General features: G+C 40.0%; 1 protein-coding gene across 2 annotated transcripts in view; it reads right to left on the reverse strand.

The window, feature by feature from the left end:
• Positions 1-1,303: 1,303 nt before the first annotated feature.
• The window catches only part of KDM3A (lysine demethylase 3A), a 31,758-nt gene continuing 19,444 nt past the window's right edge, over positions 1,304-13,617 (reverse strand). For both annotated transcript variants that reach the window (XM_080399974.1, XM_080399973.1), the window contains exons 13-26: positions 12,360-12,512; positions 12,033-12,128; positions 11,566-11,693; positions 9,626-9,812; positions 8,966-9,135; positions 7,933-8,169; positions 7,364-7,535; positions 6,247-6,337; positions 5,545-5,675; positions 4,642-4,761; positions 4,418-4,557; positions 2,778-2,954; positions 2,561-2,695; positions 1,304-2,047 (exon numbers count right to left, since the gene is read on the reverse strand). In XM_080399974.1, the coding sequence (XP_080256100.1) occupies positions 1,967-2,047; positions 2,561-2,695; positions 2,778-2,954; positions 4,418-4,557; positions 4,642-4,761; positions 5,545-5,675; positions 6,247-6,337; positions 7,364-7,535; positions 7,933-8,169; positions 8,966-9,135; positions 9,626-9,812; positions 11,566-11,693; positions 12,033-12,128; positions 12,360-12,512 (2,018 nt within the window). In that variant the 3' untranslated portion in view covers positions 1,304-1,966. The remainder of the gene's footprint in view (positions 2,048-2,560; positions 2,696-2,777; positions 2,955-4,417; positions 4,558-4,641; positions 4,762-5,544; positions 5,676-6,246; positions 6,338-7,363; positions 7,536-7,932; positions 8,170-8,965; positions 9,136-9,625; positions 9,813-11,565; positions 11,694-12,032; positions 12,129-12,359; positions 12,513-13,617) is intronic.

The following is a 13,617-nucleotide window of genomic DNA, read 5'->3' on the forward strand; positions in this document are numbered from 1 at the left end:
GCTGCAGGGCTGGGCACTCACTGGGAGAGCCCTCCCATCCCCACCCCAAACGCAACAGGCGAATGGGACAGTTTGTTTCTTGTGGTCTTAAAAATCCAGGGAGGACAGATCAGAAAAAATTTAAAAGCAGTTAAGAGTCAGTAAGATTGGGTAGAAAACAGTGCAGGAAACCCAGGCTGAACAGCAGCACATGGGTGAGAAAGGCCAAAATCCAACTTCAACAACAGGTCTTGTCATACACATGTGTGCACATCCAAGATCGGTGTGACTCCGTTCCTTCAGAGGTGACATCCAGCTAATGCTCTGCCTTCAGGGATACTTCACTACTTCAGGCACAGAACACCAAATGAAGGCTGTGTTGCTCTTCCTTAGGAAAGCCAGCTGAAGCAACTAGAAACAAGCCCCACTACTGTGAGTTGAGTTGGAGGGAGGTTTTGGCTAACACAGGCACAACTGAAGCTAGCAGCGCCTCCCTTCCTCACCTAGCATTATGGATCTTGGCACAGGCAAAGCCGTGTCGCCTAAAAGACCTGCGGCTCTGTCCTGCAAAGGGCAGCTGCTGCTGCACTGATGGTTTGTTCTGCGGCTGGAGTTGTGCTGGGTGCCTGCTTCTCTGCTTCTTGAGGGGAAGGAAGCAGAGGCGCCTATTTGCAGTAGACAAACCTCCTGTCACACTTTATTCTAACTAAAGAGACTCCTACAAGTCACTGCATCTGTTCCACTTCAGATCCTGAGGGATAGGTAAGAGGAAGTTTCTTTTTTTGGGGAGGGGAGCTCAATGTAGCAGGTGAAGTACGATGGGGAGGGGAATTTGCACAGAGGTTGTCAATTTGTTACATAGAGTTCAGAAAAAGTAATTTCTGGTTAAGGAGGAGGTTTCCCCTCCAGCTACCCCTGCGCATCGCAGTGCTGGAAAGGACGCTGAAGGACAGAAAGGTTCATTTACCTCTGCTGATCTCATGAGCCCAGAGATACACTTTTCCACTCTTGACCTCTGTGACTCTTTATAAAGATGTTTTCAGTCTTTCTCCAAGCAATTTTGGAGCAACATGTGTGCCACTGAACTGCAAAACTGACCTGATGCAGACCATAGTACGGGCAGAGAAGCAGCAGTCAAGCTAAGTCACACTTTGGTTACCTAAAAAAAGCTATTAACAGGTCTGGCGCTGCATTCATACCCTAAATCTTCAGATGCTTTTAACAAACAGTATATGATACGGAATTTTCTTTTGCATTTCAAAGCACTGCATCAAATTCACTACATTTTTAAGAGGCAATTGAAGAAGCCAGGCAAGGAACAATATTTGAAATAGAAGAATTTTATGTAGACCATTCAGTGTTAAAAACCAGAGAATCAAACATCAGTTCAAATTAAAGAGCGGTTTCAAACAGAGGACATTTGATTAAAAGCTTTTTTTAACATTTAGAAATTTAAATACATTTACCTAAAGATGGTTAACCCCCATCTCTATGTTACTATACAATAGCTTAAAGCTACTTTTAAATGCTAGTTCTATGTTAATGTGAAATTCCAGAACTGCATTCTTATTTTTATGTAAATTGGTTATGAAACTGGGTGACTCCCTACTTCCTCCCACCCCAAAATAAATTTTAAAAATTGGAGTTTTACAATGTCTTGAGTAATATTTTTCAAATGAGTAATTTGGAATAGTTTCTGACAGTTTTATAGGAGGTATTTTGTACAGTTTGGAGAGCAACTCCATATAAAGTTCTATTGCAACCGAGCATTCACAGTATGCCACAGTCCATACATATTACTACATATACATATCAGGTTTGTAAACATTGGAAGAATACACAGAACATAGTACCACGATCCTCTGGTACTGCTGAAAGGAAGATGAGGTAACATTCATATAATCTCAAAGTCCACAGAGGTCCTGACTGAGTAGTTAAAACAGCTGCCAACGCTTCTGTTTCATAGTGTGTGTTAAGGCTTTCTACCTTACGGTCTGCTAAGGCTGGATTCGTTAGCTCTCAGTATCCCAACTGCATCTTTAACAGCGTGGTATATCACATTCTTCACCTAGGAGGAAAAGGCAGCTGCTTAGTTTTACGAGTAACAGCATGGTTAGGGTCACATCGGAAGACTGACATAGAGAACACACCTGCACAGTTTTCCCACCTCCCCACAGCCTACGCAGCTCCCTTCCAGCTTAAACACCCTCACCTGCATGACCTTCACACACATCACTAACTTGTGAAAATAAGGCTCATCCAAACAGGATGTAAACTGAAACCCTGTAGGCCTGAGTATTGCGAGTTCAGCTCAAGGGAAAACAAAAGAAACTGAAGAAGAAAACAATTCGAGAGAAGCTTCAGAAGGCTTCCTCAAAACTACTAAAAAGCTGTAACAACTCACAAAACTTACTGAAATTCCTCATCGAGACCCAATGCATCAAAGCTGATCTGAACATGAAAGCAACTTGGGTTGTGTGAACACGTCCCCTTACAGGTTTGGTGAGGGTTGGTTGTTGGTGGGGATTTTTTTTGAAAGGTTTAAGAGGAGCAGGGGTCATCTGGAGCATTGACGAGTTACCTGCAATTTATCTTCATGGTTCGTATGCGTATGCGACAGATATCTGAATTCCTGAGTAAGCCAGAAGCAGTGTTTGACATGCTCTGGGGATACAAAGTCTTCTGCAACTTTAATACAACTGTACAAATTATGCACCTAGAGAGAACAAACAAGCATTAGCTGTGTGCTCAGAAGGCTGCCCAAGTGGCCAGGCTGTAACAGTCTCCCTGGTCCTTGCCTGATGCGGAGCTCCTGCTGGAATGAAAACTACGTCTCCTAGAAACTGTACAATAGCCCAGCCTTGAACTCCATACTCTTGATGAAGGCGTTTTCTTAGTGATCGGTCCAAGTACCAACTCTGATCATGAATGGGATCATGGTCGACAGGGTTTTCTTGACCTTGTTCTTCTGCAACCTGGAAAGCCAGAAGTTGACAGGTATCACCATATACCAGTCTTACTGGACAATCAAGACCTATCCGTGGTGTTCCACATAGACACGTGCCAGAGTGTGATTTGCACCATGGGTTCAGGTAATAGAAGAGTTACACAACAAAAGCTCTGGATTCCTGTTCTGTCCTTACTTTGTCAAGGCTTCATCATTTCTCAGCCCCTCTCGCTTTACAGATGCGTTGCAAATGCAAACGCAGGAAACGCAAGTAAACCCAATTTATAGTAAGAAGAAACAGAAGGGCAGAGTGACTCACGTGTTCAGTGGGAATTACCGTCATATATGGATCAATACTCTTACACTACTATAGCCTGTAGCTGGAGGAAACTACCGAGTGTGGAATTCAGCCCCAAGGCCAGCACTAGCCAGTTGTGTTTGCTGACCAAAACAGAGGATGCAAACTAGATTTTCAGGAGATACAAGGCTAGGAGGCACAACAAGCACTTTAGAAGGGAAAACTGAGGGCTGTGGGGAGAGATTTCTGCAGAAAGTTCCAGTATAAATCCAATTTACTGTGGCAATCATTTACACCCAGGACTATAGCCCCAAAACTTATTTGGCAGGAGACAAACAGCTTGCTTCTACTCCCAGACAAGCTGCTGAAAGCCTCACACCTGCAGGTAAGTATGCTACAAGGGACCAAGAAGAGGTGTGAGGCACATCAAAACTCAAAATGCCAACACTTGCCAAATTTGGTATCATGTTTTATCAAGTATAAAATTTGTTCTTTGTTAATACTAGATCTGCTGTAGCCTCTCTAAGCTTCTGCCCAAAACAGCTGTCAGGCTGACAAGGCTGACTGTTGTTCGGATCATCCCGTTTCTTCTTTTAAACATCAACATACTAGCTCTTTCCACTTCTAGAGCACCAAAGATGTCCCCGAATTAAGACCAACAAGAACTCTGGACCATTTTTTTTCCTGAATTTAAACACTGAAACAAGCCCTTTTGGATATAGTATCCCATCTTTACTAAACCTTTAACTCCCATGAAAACATCACTTGAAAATTCCCTTAATCCAAGCCTGATAAAGGTATGGGGAAAAAGAAATGTAGGAAAAGGGAGAGAACAAGGAAGAACTTTATGTACCACATATTGTTCTGACATACGCCAAGAACATCTCCCATGCATGCTTTTAAGAAGGATCTAGTTTAAAATTAAAACTGTGGTTTTGTTTAAATCTAAGCCAGCTATTTGTTTGTTACATAACATTACTCGTGCTATAAGAAGTGTAGGCAAAAGTGATGCATCTACACAGAGGATAACTTCAAGCTTCAACTCCCTACCCTCCTCAGATCCTACAAGATTCATGGCACAGAAGTTTTGCATTGGATACAACTCAAGTACGTTTGTTTCCAGAACAACTGGGACAGAAAGGAGAAGAGTCGCCCACGGATACGTATTTGCAAGCCCATACAGAACGGCTTACCTTTTTAAGGAATTCACGGATCTTCTCTGTATCTTTAGCAGCATAAATGTGCCACAGAGCGCCAGGTTTTTCTCGACTTTCAGTAAAACGCTTAATTGTCAATTCATCAGAATCGCCATCTTGTATGGTTTTAAGTACTTCTGTGGAGAGTGAACATGAGCAGTTACACTAAAGGAGATTCCCTCCAACCACAGAAATACCCTCCCAGAACATAAAGACTTTACCTTCTTCTTGGTCAGCCTGGCCTTTGGGGATACCCACATAAACCATAACATTAGCAGCATCAGACACATCCAGATGGAGATTTGTTGTGCCGTATTTCCTATCCTCTGGTGTTATTAAGCCTGGGAGAAGGAAAAAGAAGAAAAAAAAAAAAAAGCAGGTACATTAGTAAGACAGAAAGAAACCTTATGCCACTCTCCAGCAGCACTATTTGAAAGGACCAGAGAGCTTTTACTTTGATCAGCAAATAATTCCAGTACAGCAATAAACTTTACATCCAGAACCTTGCCCCATCTTGTTTGTGTCTTCCCAAGTGATCTGTATCTTATATATACGGGCTAGGTACAAAGTTATGTTTAAGTCCTGCTAGAAAAGGGTTTTATAGCAGTTTAGAATAAAGCATTCTCAGAAAGCATTTCTGTTTCACTCTAAAAGGCAGCTGCTACAGCATTTACTAGCCAGGATCTCTTTACTGGCCGTGATCAGGCTTAGTTTTAAATGCCTTCTGAGTAACAGCAGATGAACTAGCCATGGAAAGAACTGCTAAAGAAGAGATTAAAAACTAGGCGATACAGCCCCAAAAGGAGAATTAACGAAAGCAATACAGCCAGAAACAGCAAACAACAGATATATGTGGCCAGGAAAGAGAGGCTGTGTATGTACATGTGGAGCAAGTTGCTTGGAAGACTGGAAATAAGTATTATTGGCTTGAAACCACCTGGACAAAAAACATTTAATAAAATCATACAATGCTCTGGATATCACTAATACCCGTAAGCAAGCCAAAGTTTGGTTTTCATATCAATGGTATATTATCTACAACAACAAGGATTCATTTAATTCACAGTAAATTGTAATTTGAATGTGTGGTCAACATGACCTTTAGAGTGAAAGTGATTCCTTACCATATGCATTGTACATCTTAGGGCCCAAATCTGGTCGTACAAAATAGTTGGGAAGTCGAGAGGCAAGGTTGAGCTTGCCACCTCTCCTAGTGTATTCCGGCAAGGGAATATTTTTCATCAAATCATCAAACCTAAATTAAAACAGCACATTCCATGTTAAGAACTGATTAAAAGCAGCAGACTAAAACAGACTGCAACAAAAGCTTTCTCCAGTCAAAAACCTGTACTCCTTCCACCAGGGGTTTTACTGGACACCATGAAAAGGAACAAAACAATCAAGATATAGGAATATAGCAGATAAATAAATTTAACTGCTCTGGAGTAGTGCTATTTCCTCGTGTAATTATCTCAACTAATATCAAACAGAGTAAGTCAGAATACTTAAAAACGTTTAGCAAAAAAAAAAATAAGCTTCAACAGAACCTTAGATTTCAAAATGACCCAGGCTTTTGGGAAGCTTCCAAAGTTTAACCAATCATTAGCAATTTAAGGTACTCACTTTACCTGGCAATAAATACAATGAACTATGTAAAAATTTATCATAAAACTTGTTTAGCATTTCCAGCTATGTCAGGCATCTCACAAAATTGTTCACATGCGACCAACTGCTTCTCAAAGCTGAAGCAGGTGTCAAAATGTAACAGCATTCCATTATTGTGGGGGTGTACCACACAGATGAACAATTTCTTTGTGAATTCATACCGGGAAGGCATCATATCTCTGAAGTCTTCTCCTGGAGGCCAGTCTTTAAGCTTCAACACCATTGGCTCTCCTTCTTCTGTTCTCAGGCGACCTATTGTCAAATATTAACAAGTCTTAGCTTTTAACAGTTGTACAACTCAAAAATCTAAAAGATCAAAACAAAGAAATCTTTATCTTAGTTTAAAATCATGTTCATTTCACAACTATGGATTTAGAACCAAAGACAAACAAGTTCATCTGACACCACAGTTGGGTATTACTGCTGTGACAAATGTGTGATGACAGGAGGTTTCAGACTAGACAAGTAGCCTTTGCCAGCTCCCCTGCCCAAACCCTTCCTACAATTTAGCTCAGGGAACGGTCTTGTATTTGATGTTAGAGTAGCTGATGACAGAACCAAATCTTTTCAAAGATCAAGTAAAAGAAAGGTGCAAGTGAGCCTTCCAGCTCCCACTCTTCTTGCCCCAAGTACCAAGTTCCATAAAGTTTGCATCACACAAACAGATGAAGTAGAACTCCATAAGCCATGGCAAGTATTAATGCTCCTGAAAAAAGTTTGTTTCCACCTACTAGTGAAAACAGCGCCAAACCTCATGCTCATCTCCTTTCCCCTGCCTTTGTGATTGTGGTTTTGGGTTTTTCTTGGGGGTGGGGGGTGTGTGTGTTGCGGGGGGTTTTTTTTGTTTTTTTTTTTTTTTAAACCAAATAACTTTAGTTCCTTAGGAACAAAGGACACATGCAAATTAAAAAGGCAAAACCCAATTATCCTGTGAGCAGCAACCCTACACACGCTCTTTTATGTTTCAGTGAGGTGGGCAGAAAAGCTGACAGGTGAACCTACTTACTAGGAAGATCCCAGACTTTCCCAGAATGCTTCCCCAAAAGACTAAAAGGCAGCCAAACATACTTTTGAAGGACAGTCCTCTGTAGGGCTGGCAGTTTCGATCCAGTCCACCATCCCACATACATGTTGAGAATACATTGCAGACACACTGTCCAGGATGAAAAAAAAGCCTGGAACATCTTTTACACTGCTTAAGGATGACAAATTCATGCTAGGGCAAAATTACTGCTGCTGAAAGTTTTACATGGTGGAACAAGAATTCACAATACTTACTTGAAATATCTTCAAATCCATCCCAGAAATCCCCTACAGTAGCTCCAGTGATGATTTCATTGGTCCTGCAATTCACCAGATCTACTTCTTGTTGGCCAAATTCCTTCCTAAAGGACTCAGGTCTCCAGAGGTCTGCATTTAATTTGTGATGCACTCCTGACACCATTACAGGCTGTGAAAAAGAGTAATACATTCTGAAGAATTATTGAACACCAACAATTCTAATTCCAACCAGAACAGGGTAATGCATAAAACGTACTGAGCATGTGAACACAGGCACTTTGCAAACATTGTATTTTCCAAAATAAATCCTCTTACCAGAATTATGCCATGCATTTGATCATTCTGTATTTCAAACTGTGAGACAGCTTTTTATACAAGCTTTAAGTTCAGCAGAATGCTTAGAAACTGATTTCAAATAGTAAAATATACATCCTTTTATCCAAGGATTTAACTGTTAGTGTAGTACGTTTTATGAAGGCTGAGCATTGCTTATCATTGCAGTAAATTTGTACCCACACTTCAATTAAAGGGCAAAGCACATGAACTGAAAACCCAGAAAAATTTACCTGTCCCTGCTTCCAGCACTCCCTGAAGACATTCCAATTACTTTCATTGTTGGGATCTTGAAGACATAGCAAGCGGTTATCACATAACCAGTAGTGAGGCGTATCAAAGCCCATTATTGTAGGCTTTATAGTCAGTCCTTGAGGCTTCTTAGGCAAGTCTGTAATGGTTCTATTTTGCACCAGAGAAGCAAAAATGTCATCAAGGATTTTGGGTGTAGTCTTGAGTCCATTGTCTGTCTGGTTTAAAAAAAAAAAAAAAGAAAGAAAGAAAAAATAACAAAAAAGACAGTGGTGTACTTTTCTGTTGCCTGGTCCTGCAGACTTAAGGTAGTTGCCACTTTCAAAATTTTTCACTTGAGCTCACAATCATGCATAGAAACAAAAATCTGCAGAACTTTGCTGCCTAGAAACTCACCATCATTAAATGCCAATGCCATTGCTGACATTCTGGCATAAGAAGTTCTGCTCCGATTTACATTTCACCAACGCTGCAGAAAACCATGAAATACAGCATGGAACAGGACTTTCTTTATATCAAAGAACTGAAATGCAGTTACACCAAGGAACTCTCAAAGCCATATTTTACCCCACCATTTTGAAGTCATATCTATATAAGAGCAAACAAAGCCCAGGAACACCTGAAGTGAACCAGTCTGCAAATGAACTATGAGAAAGTCACTCACCCACCACAAAGACGGAGGGAAAAACATTCTAAGTTCCTTGATGCTTATCTTTTGAGTCAAATGGACATGCCAATTAATACACCTGCCACACACTAGCCTAAGTAAATTAAGCTGCTTTATCAGTCAGTCCCCTGTCCCTCAACAAGCAAGACTTGCTGATAGTGCCACTAAGCTGCTACTCTAGAAAGCACAAACTGGAGCAACACAGAAACTGAATTAAGTCCTTTTTCCCAAATGAAGACAGAATTTTACTTACTGCAATAAACGTTTGTGGTAATTGTTCACAGGTTTAGAACAATAGTCTAAGGCTGGTATCAACTCAAACCTGTAAAACGAAATTTTTCACATACCTTTCCTCCAGAAGAGTTTAACAGATTCCGGAGGAAACCTGTGTTATTGTTGCTCACAGGTGTTAATATTGCACTGTTGAATGTCTGCAGGGCTGCAGAAGGCTTAGCTAAAGTAGGGAGTGGCTGAAGAGGTTTATTTTCATTCTTTGAAATAGGTATGAGGAGTTTCTCTGAAATGAAGAAAAGAACACATCTGAGAATGAAACAAGAATTAATCCTCTGAATGAGAAGTATATGGTTTGGATTAATTTTATTTAAGGTAACGAGATACTTCTATATACATACACATACATAAGCACATATATATATTTATAAAAATAAACCCCTCCCCTCAATACATGTGGATGAGATACTCCTTTTACTTTCTTCAATACTGCAAAGTTTTTAAAATCATGTCTGAAAACACATTCTCAAATTGAATTTTCAAGAATACTTGCACGAATGAGGTATTAATTCAGCTTTCAAAAAAAAAAAAGCGCTAACCCTGTCAGGTTTTACTCTAAATCATTGCCATGGACCAGTTTTGCAGCTGACAGGCACTGAACACCCATCCCAGCAGGCAGATTATAACATTCTCAACATAAGATATTGCTGGGTCTGATCTATAATCTTCTGACAAATAGCCACAAAGTGTTTATTCTTCACAGGTTCTGCACATACCTTTGTTCTCTTTATTCACGTTTCCACTTGTTAGATTTGATAACCAACTTAATGAAGGAGAAGTATTCACTGAAGCAGTTTGTTTACTTCCAGCTGCTGACTTCAGAGGAGGATCATGTGTAGTGACTTGTGGGCTTGGGGCGAAACTGTTATGTGGAAGGCTGGTCCTCTCTCCAGGTACCAAGTTCTGAAAAAACAAAGCAAAACAAAACCACAAATCAAAACTCTGTTAGATACAAACACACTCAGAAAGGGGAAGCAAGCAATAACATCCAGACTCATTTTTTTATCCGCCCCCCCCCCCCCCCAAAAGTTTGTCCCTTCTAACAATATGTGATCTCCACAAGAGGTCAGCATTGCATCCCAGTTTCAGCCAGAGATGACAGTGCAGCAGGATTCGGGATCTCCTGACAAAATTAACAGCAGGCAACAGAGACATCACCCCTCCAGACAAGCTCAGAAAGCTGAGTTTCCCAGATGCATCTTCTGGGACTGCTTTGGGAACCAAATGTGGTTTTAATAGCATGCACTCGCAACCCTAGGGATAGCTGACGTTCAGATCAGGGCTAAGCTGGAGGTCTAGCTCAGCAGACGGAAATACATAGTGCTCCTAAGTTTTTATCCTGAAAGGCAGCAGAAGTCCACTCACCTGCCAGGTCTAAAATACGCACACATATGAGTGCAGCACCAGCTAGCCAGCGCAATCCAAGCACAGGACTGCTGTACATCTCTTGTGCAGCTGATCCACCTACTTATTTGGAGATTCTAGGTAACAGACTAAGCAGAACTACTGCTTTGGCCTGGGATCCTTGCGTGACTGGCTAGATTTCTTCTCTCTGCTCAAATATTACCCAGTCAAGAAATTATTCTGTACCTATGTCTGCTTATTGCTACATTCTTTATTTCATCTCTTAATAAATTCTAATGCTTGGTAAGGATTCCAACTATAATATAACATAAAATGCTTCAAACTAACAAGCTTATCCTCACACCAGTGCAGTACCTAATTTTACAGAGAGAGGTATAGATAAATTTCAATGCAGCTCTTTGTCCAGGGTCACAGAGGAAATCTTGAGAAACAGAATACTGAAGCTAGTCAGTTGTAGGCTAACTTTTGAATCATGTAAGCATCTTCCTCACTTTTAACACTTAACAGTATCTTTTATCTCTTCTGTTGATTACCAACACCAAAATCAGGTTCAGCCTGCTTCTCACATTTAACATATTTTCCTCAAAGTAAATTTACAAATAAGCACACAGCAAAATTAAAATTACTTAATTAAAACTGGTTTCTTGCAAGATGCTGCAAAACTAGGCCATTAATTTGTGCTCTGTTTTCAAAAATGAAAAAATACTATCCATTAACAAATAAACATATGGTGTTGGTTTTGTTTGTTTGTTTAAATATAATGATCAGCAAACTTTCTATGAGGATTCTCAAAGAAATCAGTGCTTCTCCTCACTGCTCTACCCCTCACAATTTTATTCATGGTTTGTTCTTTTATGAATTTCAGTGGTCTTCCACCCTGCATATTCTTTTAGATGCTGTATGTATTGCATCTCCAGGACCCAAGGGATAGCCTACACTTCACAACCATTCCCACTAGTCTATTCTTAAGACTCCTCTCTTAAGGGTTCTGTCAATCTAATCCTATTTTTGCTCTAAAAAAATCCTTACTGAGTGTTTTTCAAGAATAGGTCACTTACTGAGGCATCAGCATGTCAAAGGGGCACAATGACATTTTCCCCAAAACTCAAAAAAACAAACCAGAAAGACAAATACTGAAAATAAATTTTGAAGTAAAACCTACATGGTGGGGTTATCAGCAGCGGTCAGGATTAGCATGCCTACAAAATCAATTACCGTTGGCTCCACATATGTCAAGTAGGAGACTGAGGCAAACCTATACTACAGACATAGCACGAGGCAGTAGCAATACCTGTTTTGAATCCTCCTTTAGAGTTGGCTTTGATAGCGCCTTGAACTGCTTATTTGCACAAGGACAATTTGCTTTTATTCCCCATTTTGTTCTTACGGAGTGAACAATATCACCAACATCATAGAGAGCTGAAGGAAAAAAGTCATTAGTGAGCTCACATGTAGTCAGGGCATCCAGCATTCATTCAGTAAGACTTTTTAAGAAACTGTGTAGCCTATGGAGGTAAACAATCGTACACGAACACAGTTCATCATTAAACAAAAAGTTTAGCTAAGTCTTTGTAAAGGTCAAAGATAAAATATTACTAAGTACACAGGCTGTTTCCAGTCCTTGGGCAATAAACACTAAGCTTTTGCTAACTTTATTACTAAGAAAACCCACCCCCTCACTCAGTACAGTATCAACAAGTTAGAAAAGACAGCAAAAGCCTACAGATTTTTTTCATATCCATCAAGTATATGAAATACCTTTTCCAGGAATTATTTGCGTAGGCATTAGATTCTCTGGTTCATGTACCTGCCCCTTCACACATTTAAACCAGGAGAAAGTATCCGAGTCATCATCTGTAAAACAAAACAATTGAATTGTTTTATTAGTGCATCTTTCATCCTCCTCTGGAAAGTTACATATTTTGCTATTATTGATATATGAAACTACGGGCCTACAACATGTTCTTTTTGTTGGGAAGGCTTATCGTCTTGTTGTTTCAGGTTGTTATTGACTTCCAAGTTCAAAACACAGGTTTTCTTTTCTTTCTCCACTCCTTCGTTTAAAGCAGCAATGTGCATTCTCACCTTCATGTAAGCTTTTTTTCTTCATCCTGTAACAATCCACACACACGCCAAAGCCACACTTAGAGCAGACCCAATGAAGGTTGAAGATTGTGGTGTCACAGACATCACACATTTCTCGCACTCCACGAACTGCCCGCTTCCAGGCTACCTGTCCTGCAGTAATTGACAAATCAGTCAAAGTGTTAGTTTAAAGAAAACAAAATATTTGAATGTTAAATGTATCTACATTAAAGTAATTCACTAATACAAGACTCAGACATGTTTTTGTATAGGAACTCCAAAACAAAGCCTTTGCTCTTACGGATTCAGAAAAGTAGGTCCAGAACAGAGTCTAAGCAATCAAGACCATTTTGCCGTTTCCTGTGCAGCACCAACTACATCTCTTCTAACATGTATTTGCCCAAGTTAACATGCACACTGCCAACATTCTCCTATATGGAAATTCCACAGCTACTGTAGAAAAAAGAAATATAGGGTGCTACTAGCAAGCTACACTTAATGCCTAGCTTGCCACAACTAGCTTGTCCTTGTTCTTTATTTAATAGCGTAGTGGGCAAGTAGTTTTCTTCCTTTTAGTAGGTTATCTATACATTTATAGGTGCATATCAGACCTCAGAATGGTGAGCTGTTCTTGTCTGAAGAACTGATTACTGCTGTTCAGGTTCCTTATGCACCCGTTATATTCCACCTTTCCTCACCCCAAGTCACCTCTTGCTTTTGAGCAGAATATCCCAAGTGTTGACAGTAATTTCCAAAAAAAGTACAAGCCCTTCCAGAGCTGTATTATGTGCAGATTATTTCTATCTGATCTTCATTTCACTATGTCACAGCTAGAAAACTAGATTAGACAAAAAGCACACATCTGCCTCCTCCTACCTGCTTCCCTGCTTATAACTTCTCCAAAACTTCTCTGCCCACAACACTTCTTACTTTTAAAAGCGAGTTATGAGAGACCATGTCCTAACGTATGCTAAAAAACCCATACCATGATCCAAGACATCTGTTGCTTTTTATTCTGTATAATGGCCATGAACTATGTATGGAGAAAAACTAGAATAACTTGGCACAATTTGTTCTTAAGTAGGAGGCAAAAATTGTCTATTTGCTTCAAAATTCTTCTAGAAGACAGAGGTGTAAATATCACCAGCTCCATTCTTCTCTGCTTTTTAAAAACATGCACTATTATATTTACCATTTTCTAGGCCAATCCTCCAATTTCCCCCAAACAGGATAAAGGGGTTTTTGGTTATCTTTTGCA

This window comes from Falco punctatus, assembly GCF_963210335.1.
Source record: "Falco punctatus genome assembly, chromosome: 1".
NCBI classification, from domain to species: Eukaryota; Metazoa; Chordata; class Aves; order Falconiformes; family Falconidae; genus Falco; species Falco punctatus.